At 32.4% G+C, this 27968-nt stretch overlaps 3 protein-coding genes across 11 annotated transcripts; all 3 read right to left on the reverse strand.

The window, feature by feature from the left end:
- Window positions 1–54: 54 nt before the first annotated feature.
- On the reverse strand, window positions 55–13801 carry LOC126867716 (ATP-binding cassette sub-family G member 1). Of its 7 annotated transcripts, none has more exons than XM_050622544.1 (13): window positions 13152–13801; window positions 12122–12243; window positions 8165–8512; window positions 5324–5441; window positions 4657–4846; window positions 4390–4535; window positions 3274–3512; window positions 2906–3202; window positions 2591–2751; window positions 2318–2486; window positions 2138–2238; window positions 1705–2046; window positions 55–1546 (listed from the first exon to the last, which is right to left on the reverse strand). In XM_050622544.1, exons 3-13 carry the CDS (start codon window positions 8355–8357, stop codon window positions 1388–1390), a joined length of 2115 nt encoding a protein of 704 aa, XP_050478501.1. In that variant the 5' UTR covers window positions 8358–8512; window positions 12122–12243; window positions 13152–13801; the 3' UTR covers window positions 55–1387. The 7 variants fall into 7 exon arrangements, with proteins under 7 accessions (XP_050478501.1, XP_050478499.1, XP_050478498.1 ...); XM_050622542.1 differs by having other exon boundaries at window positions 13064–13801; XM_050622541.1 differs by having other exon boundaries at window positions 12122–13801.
- A 1606-nt stretch (window positions 13802–15407) lies between these two features.
- Window positions 15408–16281, reverse strand: LOC126867721 (40S ribosomal protein S28-like). Its single transcript, XM_050622550.1, has 2 exons — window positions 15894–16281; window positions 15408–15755 (listed from the first exon to the last, which is right to left on the reverse strand). The coding sequence occupies exon 1, from the start codon at window positions 16142–16144 to the stop codon at window positions 15947–15949; it is 198 nt and encodes a 65-aa protein (XP_050478507.1). The 5' UTR covers window positions 16145–16281; the 3' UTR covers window positions 15408–15755; window positions 15894–15946.
- A 1348-nt stretch (window positions 16282–17629) lies between these two features.
- On the reverse strand, window positions 17630–27935 carry LOC126867715 (ATP-binding cassette sub-family G member 4). 3 transcript variants are annotated; one of them, XM_050622539.1, is made up of 13 exons: window positions 25041–25188; window positions 24058–24241; window positions 23912–23999; window positions 23110–23333; window positions 22623–22740; window positions 22341–22530; window positions 22035–22242; window positions 21755–21931; window positions 21317–21678; window positions 21071–21239; window positions 20900–21000; window positions 20657–20812; window positions 17630–20559 (listed from the first exon to the last, which is right to left on the reverse strand). In XM_050622539.1, exons 4-13 carry the CDS (start codon window positions 23267–23269, stop codon window positions 20215–20217), a joined length of 1986 nt encoding a protein of 661 aa, XP_050478496.1. In that variant the 5' UTR covers window positions 23270–23333; window positions 23912–23999; window positions 24058–24241; window positions 25041–25188; the 3' UTR covers window positions 17630–20214. The 3 variants fall into 3 exon arrangements, with proteins under 3 accessions (XP_050478496.1, XP_050478494.1, XP_050478495.1); XM_050622537.1 differs by lacking the exons at window positions 23912–23999; window positions 24058–24241 and adding an exon at window positions 27431–27935 and having other exon boundaries at window positions 25041–25210; XM_050622538.1 differs by lacking the exon at window positions 24058–24241 and having other exon boundaries at window positions 25041–25180.
- Between the last annotated feature and the right edge of the window lie 33 nt (window positions 27936–27968).

Genomic DNA, 27968 nt, shown 5'->3' on the forward strand with positions numbered 1-27968 from the left:
AATATAACTTTCCTATATTTTGTAATAATATATGATAAATGTTTAAACTAGCGATATTATGAAAGGCATACTTTTATTTGTAATAAACATACGTTATAAAATACAACGAATATTATGTCAATTCAGCACAAGTGCGTGCATTCGCATGACGATATTATAAAATATATTATGTATTGTATATATACATGTATATCGATCGGAATCGATCACGTAAACATTTTATATATAAACATGTATAATTTATCCCATTTGTGTAAATAGATATAAACAGATTTTTTCATTAACGTACATTTTTCAAGTTAGTGAACATTACTAACATATTACAAACCAAACGTTTTAATTCGTTTAATTTAATTTTTATGTTTTGCATCAACAACCGATATCACAATCCCTAAACTTTGAAAATTGAAAAACGAATTTAGACTAGGACTGTTGACAAAATTGTCTCCCTTAAGGCGTTTAAAGTACTCTATGTATTCTTTTACTTGATTTATACTTTTACAAAAGTAAATTCGCTTTAAAGATATACACTAAAGTCAAGAGTTACATCAATTGGAAGAATTGTGAATGTACAATTTCGGTAAACTTATTCTAAATCTTAAGTTTTCAAATATACAATGATGCTGGGGACGTATTACCAAAATTTAACATATGAGATACATGATAAGATAAACCTGACAAGGTATTTACTATTTCAGACATTATCCTGAATAGAAAAACATCAATTTATGCTTCCGCGTTAAAATTAAAGATACACCGTATCGTATTTGTTTTGTGTTATTTTTCTGCATTTTTAAACTCACAGCCATAGGCAGATAAAAAATATGATCATTCGCGAAATGTCGTCCATTAAGGCCTCTTACTCTTTTCAATATATAGAACTGCAGAGTTTTGTGGGTGTTCATTTATAGTCAGATCCAGTAAATTTAATCTCTTTCCTAGCTATCGTTTTGTAAATTGACTAATGATCACACACTAATGATCAATTTGAGATCATCGTATATGTTCATGCGCATTTTTTAAAGTTACTGTGTTATATAACAAAATGGATACAAAAAATGTAGATAATTATGGCCGCAATAGTTACCACAGAATTATTATCGTAAAACTAACAAAGAATAAATTATGTTCATCTAAATCTTATAACATCCTCAATTATAAGCATAAACAGTATGTGGTAATTCATTCTCCCGGTACATAAGATCTCTTCGATGATTGGAAATTGTTGATGTGAACAGTTTTCGATGTCGAAAAGAAACAAAATTGCTGATCACGGATTTGTAGTGTAGGATCATATGAAAAAATGCATTATTTTAATCTGTAGCGTCCATTTGGAAAAGTGTTGTACGCTATAACATCGTTAAATTGACAATAATCGTACAGTGATCTATCGTGCAGTCTTTAGTTTCCAACGAAGGAATAAATAGGCAGCAATTCGAAGTACAACGAATATCAAAAGCAAAGCAAGGATATCAAGAGTGAAATCAGCATCAAGCATATCTAATTCCTCCAACGTTGTTTCTGGGTTTTTAAAGTGGCAGTACACCTGTAAATATATGGAATTTTATATGTATGTATATATGTTCATATATATGCATTGTTCTGAAGGAAAGTCAGATTTCTATAAATGCGTATTTTGTCAAAGTATCTAATAATAATTAATCTTATAAAGAATTTAATAAAAACAAACGAGGCACATCATACCTGGAAACATTTAAGCTTTTCTCTGCCAAAGGAATATGTGGCCAGAGCAGTCCCTTCAAAACCATATCTAATGTAGCTTAGATAGGTAATCCATCTAAGATATACTGGAATAGCGTCAAAGCTAACGAAAAAGCCGGAGAACAAAAGAAACGGTACAGACATGACCGGTGCCAAGAATACGCCGTTCTGAACATTCATTGCTGCACCAACTACTAGCCCAACCGATTGTGCAACGAAAGAAATAAGTAAACATGTTCCCAAGAACATACTGAATCGCATAATATCTGTTGGTTGACTTGTCATAAAATACACAATCGTAACATACATAATGCAGAATATTGCCTGTAAAAAAGAAATAATATATAAATTTTCAGATGTGAAAAAGGAATACATAACTCCACAGAGTCAAGTCACATATATCCTGTTTTCTTACCTGAAATGGTATATCTGATATGGTAATTGCTAGATAGTAGGCCTTGAGAGAATACCACCTATTAAAATTTTCTTTTAAAAGCACTGGTAGTTCTAGGGGAACTGTAAGAAATAAAATTTTTTACAAATACTATTGTAATACAAAAGAAATAAAAGAACAAATAAAGCCAATATGACTCACAAGACAATATCGTAATGGTCATAGACGTATACATAAGAAACAGCATATTAAAAAATAAAAACCCAAGGTTGCTAAGTACTTTAGCACCATCATTCCCAATATCATAATAAAGTGCACCAATCAATAAACCTACTAAAATGTGAGCAAAAAGTCGAAGATACATAAGTGTCTAAAAAAGAAATAACATTAGAATTGTAAAATCTCTAATAACTCATGAGTCAGAGGAATGATCTTAAATAAATCAATTGATTAACTGAATTTTGATCAACTTACCCAATCTCTTCGACTAAAAAGTAAAGCTCGTTTTAAAACAATCCAGAACTGTTGACATTCCGATGTGGGGTATCTCTCTGGGGTGATTACAATCGATTCATCAAGTAAGGCTACTTCAGCATTATCCTTTTTCTCCATATCAACCGGTATCACTACATCTACTACATAAAAATAACGATTTATATAAAAGATATAATTGGTATATATTATTTAACCCTTATTACTTTAACAGCCAGTAATGCTGTCAAACATAAATTAGCGTTTTACTCTAAAAAAGTGATAAGGGTTAATAATTTACTGGATTTCCTTATGAACCTTGTTTCGTAATATCGTTAGTTGCGTAAGATGGGATAATTCCTTTATTATTTATCTCCTTTATTTTATCCTCTTGAAACTTTTCTTCCAAATTATTAACATCATTTTTATCTTTCATTTCAACGTTTTCGTCACGACCTTCACCTTTCGAAAACGAATCACTAGATACATTATTCAATCCTTCTGACTTATTTTCAGGGAATGGGTATCCTTCTCGAATATCATATTTTCCATTCTTTATAGCGTTCACCAGATTTCTGATGTTGTCACCATATTCTCCGCACGATACTTCGATAACTTAGAATTGAATTATAGTAATCAGTATCTTTAAAGAATCTAGAAATGCATTGATATTACAAATAGCTTACTGAAAGAGGCTGGATTGTGATAACTTGGGCAGTTGAGTCCGATATTTCTAAGGAATGGCACTAACTGCGACGTAGATCCCTGATATACACATTGTCCTTCGGCTAATGTGTATAGAGAGTCAAACATTTCGAATAGCCTAGCGCTGGGCTGATGGATGGTACATATTATTGTTCTTCCTCCTCGAGCTAAGGTTTTTAAGAGCGAAATGCATTGAAAACAAGATGAAGAGTCCAAACCACTGTAAATTGATAAAACATATGACACTTATTATCAAGCAATATTTCGAATATTTCTAAAAAAAGGATTCGAATAGTTTTTTATTGGATTTTAGAACATTTATATACATGAACGATCTTGAATTGATCACTTTTTTCTTCCGACTTAATCACAGGGAAAAGAATTCCGGTAGACCTTCAAGAACCGGTTAAACGTCGGTTTAAGTTTTTTTTAAGTTTTAATTAATTGCATACTAAAGAATTTGTTGAAATGATTTCATAGATCAGAGTGTGTTTTCATAGAAGCAATATTGTTCAGCAAATATAAATAATAAAAGCGACTGACAGTTACAAATATAGCATGTACAAAAGAATGGTATATGCGACGTCAGTGAAAGCGAGAAAGTAAAAAGTTTTAAAAACTTGTTATTTGCGTACTTTCTCTTACTTCATCCTTTCGTTTTGTCATTTAATGAAATTTGCTTATATATTTTATCTTTTTTTTAATGCGTCACATTTGTGCATGTAATCATTAAACATTAGTAAATTATAATGAGTCTTAATACATTTTAGAATGTTAAGAAAACGAAAAAATGAAAATTACAAATAAGACAACGAAATTCATAGAAAAATCTCTAAAAATTTGCGAAGGTAATTCCCTGACACTGACCATGCTTTTATTTAAACGTTATATAAAGAGCAACGAGGATTCTCTGGTATTGATGATGGTGAAAGTGAAGCTATTTGCAGGTGAAAAAGCATATCTCTTTCTGGTATGGCACATATGTATTCGCATCCGAATAGATCAACATTTCAAAAACACATCTCCATTTTAAACCAGATTCTTTATCCTTTTAAATCACATTGTACAATATATTAGATACAATAAGATTTCCTTACCTAGTAGGTTCGTCGAAAAACATTATCGGAGGATTATTGACTAATTCAAGCGCAATAGAAAGCCGTTTTTTTTGTCCACCGCTCAAATTCGAAGTCATAGTTCGACGATGTTCGGATAGACCAAGTGTTTCTAGAATTTCTTGAATCTAATAAATACAAATGAATGGTATTATCAGGAAATTCAACATTCATTCTCAATCCTCCATTCACTAATATAGCAGCAGTAATTCTCTTGTTATCTATAGACAAAATATTTAACGAACATACCACTTCTTCCTTTTCTGCTTGGCTTACATGTGACCCAAGTTTAAGGTTCGAAGCGACCTTCATAGCTTCAGCTACAGTTAAATTCGCATGAAGTTGATTATCTTGCATAATGTAGCATGATAATTTTCTAAAGGCACTAAAATTCCTTTCATGGCCATTCATTGTGATGCTTCCTTCGGTACCTGTTGATCTAAATAAGCATCCAAAATATTTTGATGTTGAATATCTATTTGATATTTTGATTTTGAATATCTCATATGTATAATATCGCTTACGCTAAGAACCCGAATGACGAAAAAATATTCATAGTTATTAGAATAAATTAAATAGGAGCGATTACAAACTTTATTATCGTTCGTAAGTTATCGAGGTGCTTTTTGTATCTATAATTCAGGCAAGTGTCGTGATACAAGACGGCATAATAAATAATAGTTGAATCTCATTCGCCACCTGATCGTTAGATTTAATTGGCCTACGGTTGGAGTTTACGAATTACGTACATATTAACTAGTATTGCCTCTCTCAAGTATATGCCAACAAAAGTGAACTTTAATTGTTTGTAATTTTGACAGTTTTGTTGATAGATTTTGATATTATTTAAAAAATGTATCTCTATCGTATTTATAAACGAAGAAAATTTTCGAAGAACGAAAGGAAAACAACTCACTTATATCCGGTCAGGATGTTTAAAAGAGTAGACTTTCCTGCACCGGAAGGCCCCATAATAGCCGTCAGTTCTCCAGATCGTAGTCTTCCACTGACGGATTTTAAGATTGTCTTTACATCTGAAGATTAATTAATCCACACTGAAGTAAAAGTATTAAAAATATTTTCATGACTATGTCGAAAATTAAAGCCGAATGGCGCAGCGGCTATGTGTTAAAGTGAAAGTGCTCAGAATGTTAACCTTGCTAACATATCTAAAAATTACTGAAATCGATGAGGTGTCTCCTAATCTATATAATTATCAAGGGAACTAATGACGGGATATCATTCTTTGCATAATCCATTATTTTTTCTCGTTCGGTAGTTTATATCGCAAAACTTGTTTTGTCATTCATCGTAAGCTGAGGACTTTAGCCTTCATAGTTAGACTATCCTAATTGTAAGAATATCATTCTGCTTGTAGTCAATTTGTGCTATTGCATTTCTCTTCAAAATAATCACGTTTTCAAAATAGTCTACGATATATTTTCAATTACGTATAATTTATCATTATTATATTCTAATGCGTTATATTACTATTACCCACTATATTATATATACATATAATGTATGTGTGGATGAATGTGAATTAATTTTTGTAAACCAACCTCATTTTGTAGGCGAGAAGAAAAAATTAATGAAGTAACTATCTATCTGCTACGTGATAAGCTAAAACTAATACATACTATGATATTATTGTTATATCACACAATACATCATAGGTTCCTACCCATGCGATGATTGCATGATAGTGGATTTTTTGTATACCTAACAGTATTATGAAATTGGAGTATGAAAGTATTGAAAAATATGAAGAGTATTTATGAAGTTGGATATTACATTTGACGACGTTATGTGAAAAAAACAAAATAAAGTACGCGAATTCCGTTTTTAGTAATAACAACTCTAAATAAATTATCAAGCTTTCTACTTGAATAAATACTAATAACGCATATTTTCACATAGCAGTACAATGTATGACGAAATCATCTTTTAACCTTTATCAAACAGTTTCTTAAGTCAGAATATTAGACTTTTATACAAGCAGTGCATCTGAACGCAATAAAAAATTAAAATGGCAAACGCATTTGAGACCTTGATTTTCCATTAACGTATAAACATTTCTCTTGCAAATGGTAATTCATTTATATTAATTAATAAATTTGTACAATGTCATCGCCAATTTCAGTAATCGCGACAATAATTTTTTGGATATTAAAGAAAGTCAATTTCAAACAGGCTGTTCCTAGTTACGCAAAATGTGGGTTGCAAAAATATTGCTATATACATTCACTTTCTGCAAGCGGTCATATTGCCCTGATCGCTCCACTTGCACGTGTATGCGTGTGCAGATGTATGTCACATACGAAACTACATAGCTAACAAGCAGTGTGAAAAAATACAATTACGAGAATGAACTTTGGCTTGAAACAAAAACAGCCTTCATGCTTATTTAAGACACATGACAGGATGTCCATACTCTTTATATATCCGTAAAAACATAAACATGTAACGTTTTATTATCCTATTTATAAGATTTGTGTACATATTATGATGAAATAATTGCTGGAGTATTATTATAAATCCCTGGACATTGACACGCAAACAAGCCATCGCATTGTATGGTGGCTCATGAATTATTAATTAGGGAAAAGAGGGAAGTTTTTGGGAATATTTATATTATTTATTATAATCCTTGCCTTTTATCTTAGGATTGCTTCCGGCTTACATCATATTTACGGATACATTTGTATTAACTATAACCAAAACATAATTAATAAATTATAAAATGTGAGTCTGGAATATAATTTAACCAAGTAAATAACAACAAACATTTTTTAATCACATTTCACTGCTCAATCGATTGCAAAATACAATCATAAAATTAAAAGAAAGAAAATTTCTAGAAAAGAAATATTAATTGAAACAAAATGAAAATGCTAACCCGACAAATGAAACGGAGTTTTATCACACAACTGCTGTAGTTGGAACACTAAACTGATTGGAGTATAAACTGATGATAAATGGAAACAAAGACTTAGTTTTTGGAATTATTATCACCCACATTATTCGTTTTCCTTATTATACTATTGTTTCTGCTAGTGCCGGACTGCTAAAAATACTCGATTAAAAATAAGTATAATTCACACTAAAAATTGTGTCGACCTGATTGAAATATTTAAAAAGATGTCAATAACGATCTCTTTTCGAATAATAAATATACATATATCTATATACGATGTACTTCGGAAATCGTGATTAAAACCTTGCACTGTAACCGGTCTCTTATAAAATTTCACTTACTAATTCCTTCACTTTAGTCAACTACGCTCTACAAATCGCATAACGTAGAAAGTTTTTTTTTTTCAGAGGAAATATCTACACGATGACAACAAAAAGAATGGTATTAATCCCCAGCTAATTATTTTTGCTTTTATAAAATCAAATATTGAACATTTTGTTATTTAGTTAATTAATCCTACTATTTGAAAATATTATACTTATAAAGTTCCAGATACAAGTACTGAATTGTGTAAACGGCACTTTCACGCAAATAATATTTACGTTCTCTTTATGACCAGTATCATCAAGGACCAGTTTAACTGTATAAATTTGACCAAAAGGGAGCAAATAACGAAATAATTTTTTATGTTCTTTTAATGTATGAAAGGATTTTGATTCTTGTACAATACTATAACTCATAACTGTAACTCATTTTTTATTGTACAGAACATGAGTCCAATGACCTTCGCTACTTGACTTAGCTGCAAATAGTATTTACAGAAAAAGTTAGCATACTTACTATTTTTGCTGCCTTCTCGTACCCTGTATGTTAAATCTGCGAATGCTAGTTCAACGGGCGGTCTTTTCGGTAGATGCGTAATCGTTTTGGGTTGTGTTGGTACAAGTTGTAGACGAATACCCGAACCATTCCTAGGTTGTAATAAAATTTCATTGGTATTATCTTCGTGTGAACAATTGCCCTCAAGCTTCATTTTATATTGTAATCTTTTTTAATTTCTTATCTTGGCTTTGAAATGAAATTTAGGTAGCTGTTTCTCTTCTTATGGTCGATATTCGTTCAAATGAACCGACCTTTCCGCAGTATTACGTTTTCGTTATTGGATATGCATACAAATTCTCTCATCGCCTGAAAAATTATTTGTTTTCAATCTTAAGTCATTTATCTAGTAGGACATTTAAAATCAAATGTTATCCTTTCTTTATCACAAAATAAATATGACAAATTTTTCTTAATTAGATACATTTAAGAAGAAACTTCATTATGGATTTATTGTAATTTATAAATATTTATTTTCATATTGAAATATAGTTGTTTCTTTGGCACGTAGAGCATGTGCTTCAAAAATCTTTTGTATAAAAACGTGCAAATGATACCGGCATTGTTTATGTTAATTTAGAATGACAAAATACTTAATTTAAGCAATTCTTCAAATAGCATAATTCTACCTATTACACTCGATTTGGCAACAACACATCACTTGCTGAATTTAAAACTGATTAAATATTCTAAAGAAAATAAAGAATTGAAACAATTCAAGTTCAGATTTCAAATAACGCGCGTTCTTACATTATTCAAGTAGTGACGCATGAGAAGTCGGTCAAAAAGAGACGACCATGACTTAGAAATAATAACTGCGTAGACCGTCGATTTTATCCTTGTGTCAGAAGTAAATGCATCTCAATTTCTGTGTCCCACGTCCGCGTAACACACAGCAATATCGTTCGAACGATTAAAAATAAAACACTCACTCGCAGTTTTTACGATCACACGTATACGTAACTATGATAAACGTTTTCCGAATTGCACGATTATAATAATAAAACGATAGATCAACAGCGGAATCAAGACAAAATCCACCAGATGCTCTCTTGACGGTGTTTAAACCTCGGTGTTTCGAGACGGACTGGCTGACTCCACCATTTAGCTGCACCGCGGCCATCACCATTGACCGTCGTTGCTTTGCTGAATGTTCTTTCTCACTCTGTTTCTCTTCCATTTCTCTCTTACTCACTCCCCTTTCCTCACCACTTCTGTCTTTTTAAGGACGCAACAAAGGATTATGATAGGGGGAACGAAGAGTTAATGTGATCAAAGTCGAGATCGTGCACATCTTTTTAGTTGTAGTCTTCGGTAATCATTCCTTTAGTACTTACCCGCCTACGACTATTTAACCTATTTCGAATTACTTCTACACTTCAATTTCTTCCTGCTATTCTTCTAATTAGTCGATAGACTTATTAAACGTCAATTATTTTGATCGCGTTATGAATTTTTATAAAAGAAACATATATAGGCACATCCACAAAGAAGCAGTAACATTATTGCAATATTTAAAGGTTCTAGCGATTGTAAAGAAACGAGTTAAATACTGCCTCCTAATAAGTCAAGATAATAGAAAACAGTGAAAGATTGAAAGGAAGTATTAAAGAATTAGAGAACATAACCCTAATGTAAAACTGGAAATTTGTCCAAACCCTAAAGAGAAGATTATGTAAAAATAAAATAAATAATAGCAAAATAACAGAAATGAGAAAGTTTTAAAATATTCTTTTATGCAACTGGTAATACCTATTCATTCATGTATAAAGAAAATCGATATCGATTATAAATTACCAAAGATCATCATTCCGATAAGTTTCGAATTTTGTGTTATGATATATTGAACTTATCTATTATCTGCATTTATCCCCGCATTTTTTTTAAAACGAATAGATTGAAGCTAATCATTGAAAAAACAATGCTTTGGAATCTGAAGTTTCACGTCACGTTCCGCCAGCGTCATCCTATCATGTAATGTATTGAATTTAAAAACGGAAAAAACATGTAGTTCGTTATGAAAGTAACAAGATTCATTGATCGTATACCTTCGTCAGGGACGAGGTTTACAAAATTATATCAGATTACTTACAAAGCAATGTAAAACAATGCTTCTTTTGATTATAGAATTTAATTAAAAATAATATAAATTACTTTGTCAAATACATGCTCATATGCCAATACCTATATGCAAACATCATTTGACTAGATTAATATTTTCTTTTACTAGCATACAGATGAATTGTGCACAATACGTAGGTGATTAACATTGTTGTTAATAATAAATTAACAGATTACTAATGTTATTAACATTAGTGACTTAATTAAATGATGGAGAATTTTTCCTAGAATCATCATATATTAAAATAACGTATTTTACGCTTTCAGTATCAATGTCTATTTTATTGATGGCACGAAACAAATTTTGTAATAGCGTTCTTAATAATAAACATTCGATCTTTTTTACATCTTCTTTTATATATATCTTGTAAAGTTATATTGACGACGAACGAAATTTTATCATTCTCTATGCATGTGTGTAGAAGGAACTGGTTGGGTACGTGCACATAGTCATCCCGTATTCCGCGACTCGATAAGTGATACAATACAGTTGATAAATGCATAAACATAAATTCAAAGTCATAAATATGATGCATTTAGTACACTTATAACCATACATTTGATATGCGGCATGTAATAAATGTTGCTAGTATGACTATACTCGGAAGAAACTGATGACACACTTAAAGAAAACAAGTGAGGAGATTCTAAAAAAAATAATATAAAAAATAGTTACTAGAATCTGTTAATAGCATGTTATACAACAATTTTTCCTAACAAATATCATTGCAATAAATATTACGATATAAATAATTTACATCAAAATAAGTTTACAGCGCGTAAGTTGCTACTTTTTGTATCTTTTAAATTAGTCTTAAAAGATTGATTGCTTTTTACTGCCTTCTTGGACAAACTTATACAATAGTAAAAATTGTGCATGTGCTGAAATTCATTGCCAAAATATATGTAGTGTACTAGGAAAATGTATATTCTGTTATACGTATTTACTGTGGACAATATTATCGCACGATGTTCTATGAATCTAACCAGAATAAAGACTGCTTACACAACCAGAAGATCAATGTCCAAGCGTTCATTTGTGTTGAGTAGCTACGATAAGGATGTAAATAATTATGTGTCACATTTGAAAGCATTTGATATTGATTTATTCTGTTTCCGTGAAATAATATATTGTAAAAATTACAAGAATAATTCTTTATTTTAATGATGAATAAAAACACATTCCTTACTTTAATAAGTGTAATAAGCGGTATAAAAATAATGCTTCGATGTTAATTATATATTAAAGCATAAACATGTATATTTATGTACATATTTGAAAGGAGATATGTACACATATACATATTAAGAACTTTTGAACTTATATTAAAGAATATGCGAAAGGAATAAGAGGTATATACTGGTACATTGTGATTTTTGGAACATTATTTTATTGTCAATGATATATTATCACGTCAGAAGTTTGAGACCTCGAAGAATAGAAAAAACTTGACGAAACGTCTTAAAATTTTAATCACAAACACGTCTTGAGATTCAGTGACGTGACAATGACGAAAACATTGCGATTTACACACTCAACAACTGCATATCCTTTCATTTCGTATATGAATGTATATATGTATGCATACGTGCGTATCAATCTTATATTTCTCAAAAATAATATCAGTATTAAAAAAATATATAATATGAATAATGCGTTAATGACACAACTTTTGTAATTACTTATATTTTAAGACTTAGTATGCAATTATTAAGTCAAACAGAAACATTTATTAGAAGCTTGCGAGATCATTTCTGAAGAACGTTGATAGTAGTTTTTATTAAGTAGAAACTCACCGATTATTTTCATCGATAACTAAATTGATGTGTCTATTCTGTTTTCCACTTTTCACCAGCATTAAATTCTTTTTATCTTTGTGGGTAGATTTATATTGATATCAACGTAACAACTCAATTTTCTAAAAGAGCAAAAATAAGTTGTTAAATCGAGCAAGTTTAATACGCACAAAATCTTATATAAAATTGTAATGCAAGGTAATCAATTAGGACCAATACAAGAAAAAAATAATGTACGGTAAAATGAGATAAATGTATTAACATTTATAAATTACCAAAATTATCAAGTACATCATATTAGGAAGCAGGAAAGACAAAAATGATAGTTATAGTAATATATATTCTACCATTTTTTTTAGTACTGGTTTTTATATAATAAGGATTTCATGAAATTTACGTATAACTGCACAGAAATATTAAAATTTGAGTTTGAATGTTTTACTAAAATCATCATCGTCATAAAGCGAAAAATAAACGTTACCTAAAACTAACTTTTAATAAACAAAAGCGTCCAAAAAGCTATTGTCATAAGGTCATATGTATACATTATCAGATTTGTGAAAACGATTTAAGCGTAGCGGAAAAATGATGAATAAATTTAATCAAATCCTATTAATGGGAAATTTCCATTCTGTATTTCGCTCAATTGTTCCTGACTGAATTGAATAGAACAACGCTCAGAAGCATATAAATTATTCTAAGCCTTCCAAGAAGGCTTAATAAAACATAATCAAATGTTTTAATTCAAATAAGGCAAAGAAAGAATTAAATATTTACTTAGTAGTTACAATACCACACATTACATGTATTATTTCTCAATCGTAAAAACTCGAGGTTATGTTTAACAAAGTATGTATTCACTTGTTTTCGGTCTTGTCTATATACCTAATTTTCCATATATGTATGTATCCCTATAAATAATATATCCTTGTCGATACTTACCAATGTATGTAGATTTCACACAAATCGTTAAGGTTACAAGAAATAGAAAAACACAAAAAAGATATATATATAACAATTTTAACGTTACCAGTACACAGTACGACTTTCCATACACCATCCCAATAGATAGTTGACTACCTGATGCACGTTTTGATTGTGTAGTCGTCTGATCAACAATTAGTATTTCTCCATCCTAAAATTCGATCAGCGGATTGGCCACCGATAAGATTATGGAATTCCAAACTTCGATACTTATTTTTCCCCTTTCTGAATCTCCGTTACATTCACCGTAGGTACTTATCATCCCGTCTATTTTATTTATAACATTCATTCGATCCTTTAATATGGAAGTCATTAATATCGCCAAACTATCACAACTTCTTTTGCTGAACGCGAATTCAATCGGTCAAAATCTATCGTCGCTGCATGGATTAGGGAGAGGTATGTAAATTATTTATAAGAATTATAATAATTATTATAATGAATTATAATAATTATGAATATTACTTATACATACTTACACGAAAACTTAGGACATAATAATGTAATTATTTGAGGATAAAAAGTATACACAAAATTATATATTACAAATGTTTATTCTTAGTGACTTTTATTTCATGTAGTTAGGCCACGAAAAAATGCCAAAACGTTGCAGCCATTAGCAAATTTGATTTACTTATATAGTAATACAAATTTCCCAAGTCACACCACGAGGAGGTTGCTGCAAATAGTGACTCGCCCTAACTCCAACGGACCCATCCACCCTTCCTTTGCAGAAAATCTCGATAACCTGCGGTAAACATCATCGCAGTCTATTAACCGTTTATTCCAATTAGAATGAACGGTTTACAAAAAAGTGGACCTACCCGAAAAAGAGGTAGAGGTGCTAACCATCCTCTAAACTCTTTTAAAGCTATCTCTTAACTAAAACTTATACTAAACCCTATCTAAAATCTAAAAATTGAGCTAATCCCTAATGTCCCTAGCTAATAAACTAGATAGGTAGGAGATAGATGTGTATAATCGCGTAATTTATATGTTATTTAATGGCATACTTCTTAATAAAAGAAGAGCCAACGATAACGGTAGAACGATGCGAAACTATATAAGAAATCTCCATAACATGGGAGATTGTGCTAGTTTAATTACGTTGCACACCACGCCCGATTCGTCGTCTCGAGGATACAGGAAAAGGTAGAATCGTAAATGAAATAGAAACAATAATTGTGTTGCTATTCCATTCACACGCAAATTTTGTAGACGAGACAAAGCTAGGAAACTGCGTTTCTCTGCGTTGCAGAGATATTAATGTTTCTTTTGCTTCTGCTCATTTACAATAAGCAAAGATCCTTAATGGGTTACCGATTTTACACGTGTGATCCCTCCAGCCCAATTACTAAGAATTGTATTAAAAATAAAGAGGCTGTTGAGGAACAGCAGACTATATATCTGCCGAATCACCGCATAAAACGGGTCGTGTAATGGCGGTGCACAACACGGTAATCTTTGAATTGCAGAGAATTCGATTATTACCAAGTGCAGCACAAATTGTATCTTTGTGATCGTAACGCTTCAGAAATAACTGCCAAAAGCCCTGTTAGATTTGACTGCGTCAAAGCAACAGGGAAGATGGCGGCGATTTCCGTTTTGCCTTACTTTCAAAAAGTATACAATTTTCACCTTACAGACGTGTAAATAGAAGGAAGTGAAGTATGAAAAGGGGACTTACGATCGTTCGGGAGTCACAATGAAACCAAACTGCACCACACGAAACACGCGGTGGGCGCGAAAAATTAACACTAACATATAGAACGACGCGACTACACGGAGTCTAGCTTGAACACGATACTACAAATTGAAACAAAATAAAAAAAGGTGAAAAGGATGATGAAAAACGAACTATTATGATTAAAAAGAAATAAAATCAACCCTTGAAAGACAAGAATTATTGAACAAGAGCAAAACGACCTTTTACCACGATAGTTCAAGCTAAACTGAAATGAAGAAGTCCAACGGTTGCCTAGGTGGATTGATAGTGCTGCCACCGGAAGTCGATATTACTACGTTTACTACAGGTTATATGTAAAAATAACCCAGATAAGTATTAAATAAGTACAAAATCATAAAAATAAAATGTTACAATATATTTTTATTTTATTTGTTATATGAATACGTTTATAATCTTCGCCAAAATGAAATGACGGAATAATTATTTCTACTTCTAAAGTAAAATCTTTTTTGTATTGCCTGATGGACGCGACATCTATAAATAATCTATGTGAACACCGACGAGAAAGTTCGTTGGTAGAAAAAAAGACGAAAAAAAGAATAGAAATACAAGTAGTTTCTGATTTCGTTCTTAGAAATATGTATTTACAATGTTTCCAGGTATATAATGTTTCCCTTTTTTCTTACATTTTTGTTCAGGTTAAAATAAAATTACAACAGGTTGAGGATAAAAATGTAAATTACATTAGATGTTGTTTCGCAGGATATAATAATAAACGCAGTTCATTTCTTAAATTTTAATATGTTTTAATTACGCTGGAACAATGATAGTACTTACATGCTGTTTCCATCAATGGTATGCGTGAATGTAGCTTTTTCGTTAAAGATATAGGTATACATATAAGAAAATAGGAATTCGATTGTAGTTTTAAAACAAATATCAATAAGCTTCTGTTCATAATACCTAGGAAATGAGTATTCAGTTAACGATTTACTTTTGCAGTATTGACTTTAATAATTTTAAAAAAATTACTGAACGTTGCTTGAAACCCCTCTTAGATGTAAATTTGTATTAGGTAAACGAGGGGACGGATATGAATACCTGGAGAAATCCGGTATATCTTTTGTTCAGTTTTTGAGGAGAAAGTGTATACATTAACGTAGCCGTCTAGCTTCTCTTTCGGACTCTAAGAGTGTTAGAATGTCTCCTTCTCGTACAGGACCCTTCACATTTCTGATTAACTGCCGATTTTGTTCGTTCAAAAATTCAACTTTGACTTGAGTACATTGTCCTTGGGATCCAGTTCTGCCGAGGACCTTCACCACCCTTGCACGAACTATAGGTTTCTCCATGACTTTAAATTTTCGAACTTTTTGAAACTCTGATGCGTTGTTGCACAGTGAACTGTGACTTTCACAACGAATTCTATAAACTGCACTTACCAACTTAATTACACAATTTCTAATAGAATTTGAGAATATATATATTCAATAATATTCGAAATACTTATTATGTGATAAAAAACATAGAACATTTGTAGAAAAGAATTAACGTTACAATTTTAACATGCTCTAGTGAAATAATTAATTTTCATATTTTACAGCATTCTAATCTTAAATTGTAACAAATGAAAAACTTAAAGACGCTTTACTTTGGCAGCATTGCTAAAAGCAAGCTTAAAATAATTCTATTCCTCCATTAGATTGGTCGCTTATGCACCACGTGCTTCTGACGAATTCTTTCGGTTACAATTTCGAATTCTATATTTCAAGCGCACTAGATAGATCCGTTATCGATATCCAGTACAATTACATTTTGAATAAAGGTAACATCGTTGTGTTTTTACACATTATACAGATGTTTTTATTCATTTGTGCTTTAGTATAAACGTGTCATTCTTTGCTCAAAACACGAAATATTATATTGGAAATTTTATTTCGCAAGGATTTGTAATATCCTCCTTCCCGCGTGTACATATCGTTTCTCTTTTTTATACACATATTTTTATTTGTTTTCGATATCGCACACACAAACGCACAGCCTTACACACGTATACTTTCTTGTTTATATAAAATTACAATACTTGAAAAAAGTGTCATGAATTGTATGCGATACATGGTCGGGCAATATACATACATTGTACATTGTACGTGTGGAATATGTGTCCTAAAAGCGAGAACGTCTTAATTAATTTTTTTATGCTGCGTATCTACATTATGTATATGCAAACGTGATATTATGCTATTAAAGTTCTTTAACAGCAGTTTGAGAGTTCTGCTCGCAAGATGGTCACGTGCAATTAAAAATTTGCTTGTTCGTTATTACAGTCTCAATTCTCGCGAGCCTTGAACACAATACGCGCGGATTCGTGTAAACCTAACATTTTGATCGTGTAAACCACTAAACCTAACATTTTACCATCTTTACATCTGTTAATAATTCATTCAATCGCGAATGCAATTACGCAGCATTATACATAGAAAAAATAATCAATAACTTGTGTCATAAGAAACAATGAACCGATAATAAGAATGAATGGTAAACGAATATGAATTTTATCCAGTTTCAATTCATCGTACCGATATTACGTATGCTTAAACCTTGGTTCTGCATAATATGTTGGTATATATTTTTATGAGCAAAACTACTAAGAAATAGAGCTGACTATAGTATGGTAGAATTAAATAGTTTATTTTGGTTTTTGAATATTTTACTTTTGTTATGTTATAAATGCGAACCAAGGTCTAAACAGATATTCCACCCTTTATTTTCAAAATGTGATAACAGTATACATGGAAACATAACTGTTATCTTATTGTATCTATTCAATTTCGATGTCCTATTACTTCATGTTTATTAATCCTTACATTTATACCATTTTATATGTACATCTCATAGAGCTTGTCTTTAAACACCAAACAATGTTTGTCGATACTGAATCACAGACATTCCATATTATTATTACTAGAATGCATTTGGAATGAAATATAAATGATCATATGATATCCAAATTTATGGTAATGTCGATTTTAAACCTTGACAATTTGATTATGGTATAATGTTTATTATTAATTGTTTTACCATGGTAAAATTGAAATAATAACAAAATATTCGCACATAGATACATACTATGTATACTGCAGTGCGTCGTTGTCTCTTGATTATATGTTTGGTTAATTTGCTTATTTACATATAACAATAAGTAGAAATATAAATGATAATTATACAGCAAATCTAAGAATAAGAAAATTTTTGGCCTACTCCTGTCTCTATCCTTACTTCATGATTCACAAATTGTTTCTTTGCATACTGTATTAGCTGTATGCAAAGTCACCAGTTTAACACCGGTTTATCATTCAATAAACAGTCTGATAATTTATGATCGAATTAATTCTTAAATTCCAATAAAGAGAAATAGATTGATATCTTGAATGATATTACATCGAAAACAACTTGTCTAAGAGTAAAGAACAACTTCCTGGAAAGATTTTAAACATATAGAATGCCTGTAATAAGTACTGTCATAATTATGTTGCAATTACATTAAAAGTAATAAATATACATTGGAATACAATTAATATAATTCGCCTCTACCATAAAGATAAAATACGATAATAAGTTTGCTTTAAACCAAAAGTACTAACAGTCAGATTTATATTTGATATTGAAATATAAAAATATTTATATGATAATACTTTAATCTACATATATTATTTCTTCCCAGAATTGAGAAACTCATCAAATATCTATAAGAGAGTAAGATTATTCTGACCCCAACCGTGTGATTATATATTATGATTATGACATAACTACATACATATTACGAAACGCCATGAAATGAGATCTAATTTAAGTAAGTCAAAAAAAGTCTATAAATTTTTTGTTTTGTCCTTCCGTTTTTTCTTTTTCAGTCCTTGAGTAAATGAACCCGTAGCGATAAGAACAATGCATAGGCCGTGAACAAAATTCTTGTAAAAGTTCCAAAAACCGAAATAATCCTGTTAAAGTCATACTCACATGCCTAATTTGTTTTTTTTTCATTTTTAATTCTAATTTTTTCTTTTCTTTCTTTTTTTTTTAATAATATACTCCCTTCACCTCGTTAATTAAACGACTATATCGTAATAAATATAACAATGTTCAGCATTCCAGACTTAGAAGCAAACGCACAGGCAGCTAGTGATTGGTCAGGTGTGAGCTTTTTACAGTATATGTTTTATCATTTTTTCTTTATCGCTTAAACGTTATAATTATTGAATTATTTATAAATGGAATGACAATATGGATAAGGATTGCTCGCGATCTCGTAAGAAATCATTTAGTACAAATATGTGTTTATAGGTATCTCGCCGATATACCCGAGTATTGGACATACATATGTAAACTAATTTTTGGTACTTCAATGTTTTCGGCTAAAACTTCTTTTTGTCCATTAGGTTTAAACGATTAGTGGTCGTTTATCATCAATGGTATATCTTCGAGGTACCTCCCGCATAGACTAATCGTAAGTGAATGTAGTGATGTAAATATCTATAAGAACAATAAAGAATCCGTTCTAATTTTCGTGATTTGTAAATTCTATTGCTTATCTATCAAAAAAAGTCTATGCTGTCGCGTGGTGCACACGCGCTCGTTGGAGGGACCATGAGTCTTGAATGGGCCTAAGGCTCCTGGCGAGTTTGTAATAATTGGCTATAAATGTTTGCACTTCGATTGAGAATGTATAGTACCAACAGTGATCTCTTTTCGGTCTATTATCGATGATTTACAATTTCAATGTAATTCTATTTGCACTCTATTGTGTCAAAAATGCCTAAACTGTGTTCTTTTATGCGTACCATTCGTTTGTGTCTACTATTGTTAGTCATCTCACTTGATCGTATGAAACAACATACGTATCTCTTTGAGTTTGCATGAAATATGAATGTTTTCTTCAACATTTACAATTTGTATTTACATGGCAGAAATTACATTAATTGCAATTGATATTGGAAATGCGTTATTGAGAATGAAGACTTCCTTTTAAACTTCGGTTCTTTCAAAAAAACTCGAGGTAATGAAGCACTGTACGCCCTTCACAATAGAACGTTTTAAGGCGATTTTCTCATTTGCAACATGAGCGTGTAAATGAGATCATGAATTCCAGTAAGTAGAAAGTAGAAAATCTTAATAGTTGACGACAAATGAAAAAGAAAATATTTCATCGCGCTTTTTTCAGGCATGTACCTATGTTATGTTATTTTGATACATAAATGTCCGGGTATTTCTATTTTCAGAGAAAGAATCGAAATTTAGAATCGTAACCGCGAATTTCCGAAGAAGACTTGTCAGCTCTCGCGTTCGGGCTAGATTGAGGTAAAATGAATATTCCTAACATGATGACGACCAAGTGATCATCGATTATATTCGGCCACTGTGTGTTTTAACGAAGAGATCGTAACTTCAGTCTCAGTACAAAGTAGGCGATCACTCTCAAGGTAAGCAAAAAACCTGCCAACGCAACGGCGTCTAGCCAGAAGACAGCGTTTTGCATCGACATTTCTTCCAGGAACTTCGTCGGGCTCTTGAAGTGGCAGTAAGCGTCAGAACACTTGAGCTTAGCACGATTATAACCATATACAGAAATCATGGCACCTTCAAAGCTGTACCTGACATAACTCACGTATGAAAGAAACTTGAGATATTTTGGAATGGCATCAAAATTGACGAAGAAACCGGAGAACAGAATGATGGGCACTGACGATACAGGGCCAATAAATACTCCGCTCTGCAAGAAGGACAAAATTTGTCGTTTCATTAAGGCCCGAGAGATGACACTAAATAACACAAAAACAAATTTTATAGATTAGAATATAAAACAGTACCTCTACACTCATCGCTGCACCTATTACTAAACCGATGGATTGCGAAACTAACGCTGTTAATATACATATAGTTAAATACATCATGAATCTATTTGTTTCCAATGGTTGCGACGTCATGAAGTATACGATAATGACGTATGCTATAGAATACACTATCTACAATAAAAATAACAAACACGTTAATTGAAATGAGTGTTCATTGAAAACATAAGTGTTGAAATAAAAAGTCTTATATGTACTTACTTGAAAGGGTACATCGGCTAAAGTTCTCGCAAGATAATAAGCTTTCACAGAATACCAGTAATTTAAATGTTCTCTCACGAATACAGCCATTTCTGTCGGAACTATATCAAAAAACGTTGTTAATACGTATAGAAAGAGAAGGCTTAAGTATTTATCGTGTAGTTCACTTACACGTAAGAATCGTAGGCATCATAGCAGTGAACATGAGAAACATCACCGTAAAGAAGACGCAACCGGCATTGCTCATTACCTTTGAGGCCTCATTGCCGATGTCGTAATAAATTGCACCAATGAGGAATCCAACGATTATATGGGAAATCAGCCTTACTCTCGTTAATGTCTACGATAAAAATGATAAAATATCGTTAAGCAAGCGAAATATTACTATTGAGCAAGGTTGTGTGCAAGTATACTAACCATGTCTCTTATTTGCGACAAGAATATTCTTTTAAGAAGGATCCAAAATTGGGTACAACTATTCGTTGGAAAGCCAACTTTTTGTTCTATACTCTCCGCACTGTCCAACAAAGAAGTCGTACAAGAAATTGGTATGTTGATTACTGTCCCGCCATTCGGTTGCTTTGTCACACCGTTTGGTATTAAAGCAGATTCAGATTTTGTTTCTTGTTGCGGCGATTCTTTTGCGATATCATTCGATACAGTTTGCACTGCATTTATCGTAGCTTGATGTTGCTGATAATTAGCACATCTACCGTTATTTACTGCCATGACTAATTTGTGCACGCATTCTCCGTGTTCTCCACATGCCACTTCCATAACTAAACGAAATTGTTTCTCCTTTTTTTAATGAAATTTGAATGTTATTCAAGTCTTTAACTAAATAATTGCACCTACCGTAATCCGCTGGATTATGATAACTAGGACATTCCAAGCCCATTGACGATAAAAAAGGTACCAGGCCACCAACGTTTCCTTGATATATACACTGGCCCTCGGCCAAAAGGTACAAATGATCGAACATTTCAAATAATCGAGCGCTTGGTTGATGTATCGTACATATAATAGTCCTTCCTAAGATATCGCAGAAATAAAAACATTTATCAAACAGTAGACAGCATTACTAACTATGACATAGTGATGATTTCATATTTAAGAAATTCGTTGCCACAATTACCTCCTCTGCTTAACGATTTGAGCAAACTTAAACATTGATAACAAGTCGAACTGTCCAAGCCAGAAGTTGGTTCATCAAAAAACATCACCGGAGGGTTGTTAACAAGTTCCAATGCGATCGATAGCCTTTTTCTCTGCCCTCCACTAAGACAGTGGGTTTGTGTATTGCTCGCGTCGCTTAGGCCGAGCGTTTCGATGATTTCTTCGATCTGCGTTAAACATTATTTTGTTCAAATTATTATTTTAAGTGATTCGGCTACTGTTTCTGCGTTTCATTTGTTTCCAGAGTTTCGTTTTATTAACGTACCACCACTCTCTTTTCCCTCGCGCTGATGTCTTTTCCTAATTTTAAATTAGCCGAAACAGTCATTGTCTCATAGACCGTTAAATGAGGTAAAAGACGATCGTCTTGCATTATGTAACAGGACATCTTTCGAAATCTCCTCAGATTCCTGTCCTTTCCGTTTATCAAAACAGAACCACTCAAGTGAGATGTTCTGAAAATATAGAATACCGTGATGTTTTTTTTATTCAACTTGTATTTTTTTGTCTCTTAACATCATATAAATTGTTTGGAAACGTAACTCACTTGTAACCTGCCAGAACGTTCATCAGTGTACTTTTTCCAGCACCTGAAGGACCCATGATAGCGGTCAGTTCTCCCGATTGGAATTTACCGTTTACGCATTTTAAAATTGTTTTGTATCCTGCAACGTAAAACACCACAAGATTTATCATCTTTTCTTGTTTCTTTATTTTTTCGTATTTTCCTATCTCTCCATTTTTGTACAATATTTTGACGATTTATTTCATATTTTGCATTGACAAAATGGAGTTAAAATCTTGTAAAATTTACTTGTTCGTGAAGGTAATATATAGAAATTTCATTAAAGCGCAGATTTCGCGAGTGCCTAGATTCTCTCTAGGCCTCTTCACAACCTAGTCCAACTGCACCTCTAAGGTACATATTTTTGAACAAAGTGTCTACCAAATGTGCTTCTATGCACAAATATTTATACATATCGTTCTCGTTCGTTATGTTTTTTACGTAATGTATCGTTCTTTCGAAGACCAACCTCTCTTTCTGCCTTCGGATACGCTGTACGCTAGATTCTTGAACTCAACGTCAACCGGTGGCCTCTTCGGTAAATGCGTTAATGTTACTGCCGGCCTTTTGCCATCTTGTCCTGGACTATGGTTTGGTACTTTTCTCGCGAACATACTACTGCTACACATTGCAACTGCGGTACCATTAGACGCACTACCATTGCAATTGCAATGGAGATTATTTTGCGAGCCACTGGAATACAAAGAAGAAAATATTGCAGCAATCAGAAAGGACTCTTTTACCCGTATTTCAAACATTTCGAGCATTTCGGGTACCTCAGATAATTCAGCTCAATTGAAATAACTTGAGGAATAGATATTTTAATTCAACAAATTAAATAACTGTTGGTTTTCGTTTTCACGAAAGCGATATTTAAGTCAAACTACCACAAGGAACAGTTCACTCTAGTCCTACTTTAATAATTGTTAGATTTTTAGTTTTCTTCTTTTTTTACATATTTTGTCTCGCTTTAAATATTTGCCCGGTTACGGTAAAGTTAGAACATGGCTAAGTCTTTTATCCTATACCTGCGAGCGTGGCTTGCATTGGTGTAAAATGAATTTTAGAAGCTACGCGATGTTAAGCATACGATGTTCATCGCATCTGTAATTTAATCGCTCATTTCATTCTAGTTTTAAGGTTTCAATGAAAATAAGGATTAATCGGTATCGCGATCGTATGTACTGTTACCAAAGGGATAATCAGTTAAATTTTCGTAAACAAATTCGAACGATTTTGTGTACTTATGAATATACATTAAATATAATTACCAAAAATCTGACTTCGTTGATTTTTGCTTATATTTTTATTTTCGCATCATTTAATTCGAATGCAATGTGTATTTTTGCGAAGGACCACCTGAAAAAGTCAAACGTACCAATACTTTTCCCATATAATTTAACAATAAGTATCTAACCTTAGTTTAAAAACTTTGCGCAGTTTTACTTTGTGAACGACAAATTATATTGATGCTTTGTGAAAGCCTTAAAGCGATCAATGGGAAGACCTTGAGATCCGTTTTAGTCGTATTTGGGATATATTAGTTCGCGTGTTCGATGTTCACTCCATGACCGCGATGGTCTTTGTTATACATTCTCAATCTAATATATCCAATAAAATTCTGTTTGGTGTATATGAATAGAAAAGAAACAGATAAACTCAAACTAAACTAAAATCTACGATTATCCTTCCCTATTATTAGGTACCTATTTAAAAATGGTTCAAGCACGCAATTAATCACCAAAGTTGGATCTAAGAATATCTCGATCTAAAAATGAACAAAAGTTGATTGTACTACACATGTATGTAAAACTTCAACATCAATTTGTAGCATTGAATCCTTAATGAAAGTGCAGACGATTATCCGTATACATTATACATTGATCTTCTGCTAAGGTTCAGTACAATAAATAATTTTTGAGCAGAGAAAATGTCAAATGAGAAGCAGTATTACAATATAAACTGCTTAAAAAGATACCTTTGAAACGTGATATTAAAAAGACGTTCATCGAGAAGAGAGTAACCTTTGCAATCATGCTATCCAATCATTTTTGTACAAAGATTTGCACACGATGTAGTTTATTACGTAACTATCAGTATCGACTACATTATCTCTTATTTACATTAGTTATAAAGAATGTGTCGATGCGAGACTATGAGAAAGCTTAATCGCCAAAAGACATACTAGTTCTTATATTTTCGTTTTTTAAGGGAAGCCCGTACGAACGATTGACAGAATTTAAAGTAGACTTGCCTTTTCACCTCCTACGTATAAACTTTTTGTTAGATACATCGAAGTCGAAGTCATTTGAAATCCAAATGAAACTTTCTAAGAATTTATGCTTAAAAAATTGTTCGAGTTCTATCTTTTGCGTAATGATTAGCGATTATGTAGCATACCTAAGAACAGCATTGTTCAGACTTTCCAAATGCAGTGAAGGTGGAGGCGATTTAATGGTCACCTGATGACTTCCACCTGGAATGAACTGTACCTGTTCATCCCCACTGTATCTAGATCCTCCTCCACCAGCCAGAGCGAGATTCTTTAAATCTGCCATCATCTGTTGATGCTAGAACCATAAATTTGCCAATTACATCTCATCCCGTTGTTAAAGTTACAGTGATTATAATTTGTTTAAAAATTGTTTCTAGCGTCGATCTACTGGTGGATATTGATTGAATTGCTAAATAAAATAATGAATATTTTTAAATAATCTGGCAGCAGTTCCTTTTATGTAAAATATCTTGTATTATTTAACATTATTTTATAATAAATAATGAATAAATTATAAATAAATGATACTTATTATCAAACGAACGTAAAAGGATATGGCAAGAATTTCTGTGCAACGCTTTAAAACTATTCTCAGGATAACATCCATGAATCACGCGCATTTGAAGCAAGAACTTTGGAATGGTCGAAACGAGTTTGAGAACAAAGAACTTTTCCCTTCTTGCCTGTAGAGCAACATTTTTTTCCTTTTTAGGACTTATTGTTACATTACTAGACGATAAATCCTAACATTATCTGTCGCATGGACAGAAATGAATAAATCTTATTCTAATCGATGAACAAGAGAAGAGATATTAAATTCAGACAAAGAAATATTAAATTCTCTCTTTCAAGTTCATTTTAACTGTAATTTCTTGCCTTCTAAAGGAGAGAACATTCGTTCTTCTCTTACGCCCGATAATGACAGAAAGAATGAAATTCGAACGCACGTGTTATTTTCGAAAGATATGATAACGCACCTATAATTATCGGACAATATTACAACTGAATTGAATTTTATTGATTAGCGATGCGATAATCGACTACTTTCTTGTCATCTAGATCGATAGAATGAATTTACAATTAGATATGTATTAGATGCGATAAATGAAATAACTTGAAATGAAATAACACATGCTAAATATTCCGATAGATTTGAAAATATGTGGTTCAGAACATACAAATATATGTTTCGATGAATTCAATTTCGATGAGAATGAACGCTTGTTGCTACAGGTGGTCAAATCTTAATCGCTAATCGATCGATCGATCGATCGACATGATCCGTAAATCGATAAATTTTTAATTGAACGCCGCTTACAATTGTTTTTACAAGATACCTTCTTACGTATCTATAGATTTAACAAGTAAATGAATAGCCTTCGAATTAGAACAAGTTATCGTTGGTAACGATCGATCGAGCCATGATCGTTACAAATACTCGTTTAGATGGTTAAGAATCATATTTTTGTCATTCGGCCAACAAACTCGTAGACGGATTACGACACTAAACTTTTCTGCATAAATCGGTCGCGATCGTACAGGGTCAATGCCCATTGCATCTCTCGAGCATCGCGTTACTCTCGACAGATCTTTAAACGAACCTGATAGAAGGGCGGCTATACTTCAATTCCAGCAAATGTCTTGATGAACAGATGTGATGCGTAGAATCATTGCGATGAAGCATGCTTGTTACAACATTGATTCAACGCATACAACTATCTTTTTATCACGTACATATTATCAACATACGTTTTACATCAAATTTATTTTGTTGAAACTTCGTGAACAATTTTAACTCCACGTGGCCCAACGAATCTACCTACATAGTTGCTTCTAAGAGGAATAAGATTGAGACGAACAACATCAAGAATTTAACCTTCTACATCGAAAACAGGCCGTGTAGTCTGCCAAGATCGAAACGAATGTCATCATTATCTTTCTTTGTTAACTCGTCTTTGTTCTATGATGCGACAACCGATTTACACGCAAGTGTGTGTAAAAAAAGTGAACTTCCTTTTTTTAATCTTTCTAACAATATGTATAATCCCATTCTATCACTGACATATATTAACTATACGATTATAAACATTGCAAGTGTTGCACTAAACATATCGAACGTGTGTTTTAATGGCAGTCGCAAATGGGAGAAATATTAAAAAAGGCTGTGAAATTAAATGGGTCATCGGAGGTAATATGTAAAGAAAATAATCCGAAACCACACAAGCTTTGTGTCGTACTTGTAAAGTTATGAATTTTTTAGCACTGGAACTGGCCTTCATTTTATTTTGCTGCCTTTCATAACTTTGCACTTTCAATTTCGATAAAATAGAGAATGAATAATAAGAAAAAGAAAAAAGAAGGAAATGAGGATTTACGAGTCGTGAGACAGGTAGACAAAAGGGGATGGGTTAAACCTTCAAGTAGGATAAGAGGGCTGCGCGTACAGTGTACGAGTTAAAAATTTATGAAAGTGTCTGAACAAGTGTTATGATCATTATAAATAGAGTGAACTCACCATCGGTCGAATATAAATTTAGGTATCCTAACAGCGTCCGAAATCATACCCCGATGATGACGCTGTGCATTCTTTGCTTCTCCGCCCTTTCTTTGATCGCTACACTATACACAACGGTCGTGTTTCACAAGAAAATAGTGATCACACGGCAATCACAGTAGAACATGGAGCAGCCCGATATGTACATAGGCTAGCTAGGCCGTAGTGAATCGCTACGATGCGTCTTTGAGCCTTGTCTTGGCTTTTCCAATGATCGATGAGAAGATTTTTAAATTGCAAGGCCGCATTCGTTTTCGAGGAAAGAGTAGTATTCGGTAGGATCGCAATTGTCTCCGTTGTGCATACACGCATACGCGAAAATCGAATCGCGAAACAACTAAACGATCCGCAGTATTGTATCCACTGACAGCAGAGAGAAATGATCGCAACACTGTCCAGAATCAGCTGTCGCACTATGCACCACCGTTCGCCTCTACCAACCAAATGAACTGAGCTGTCCGACTCGAAACCAGGGACGACTACCGTCGTCGGAGCCCTC

Source organism: Bombus huntii, chromosome 7 (genome assembly GCF_024542735.1).
Source record: "Bombus huntii isolate Logan2020A chromosome 7, iyBomHunt1.1, whole genome shotgun sequence".
NCBI lineage: Eukaryota > Metazoa > Arthropoda > Insecta > Hymenoptera > Apidae > Bombus > Bombus huntii.

Coding starts and splice junctions, on each gene's coding strand:
- LOC126867715 (XM_050622537.1), bottom strand. Junction 21,240..21,316: donor TGTCGCAAATAAGAGACATG/GTTAGTATACTT, acceptor TTTTTATCGTAG/ACATTAACGAGAGTAAGGCT. Junction 21,001..21,070: donor GATGCCTACGATTCTTACGT/GTAAGTGAACTA, acceptor TTTTTGATATAG/TTCCGACAGAAATGGCTGTA.
- LOC126867721 (XM_050622550.1), bottom strand. CDS start 16,144: ATGGAGAAACCTATAGTTCGTGCAAGGGTGGTGAAGGTCCTCGGCAGA.
- LOC126867716 (XM_050622544.1), bottom strand. CDS start 8,357: ATGAAGCTTGAGGGCAATTGTTCACACGAAGATAATACCAATGAAATT. Junction 2,752..2,905: donor TAACGATATTACGAAACAAG/GTTCATAAGGAA, acceptor ATTTTTATGTAG/TAGATGTAGTGATACCGGTT. Junction 1,547..1,704: donor AAAAGCTTAAATGTTTCCAG/GTATGATGTGCC, acceptor ATATATTTACAG/GTGTACTGCCACTTTAAAAA.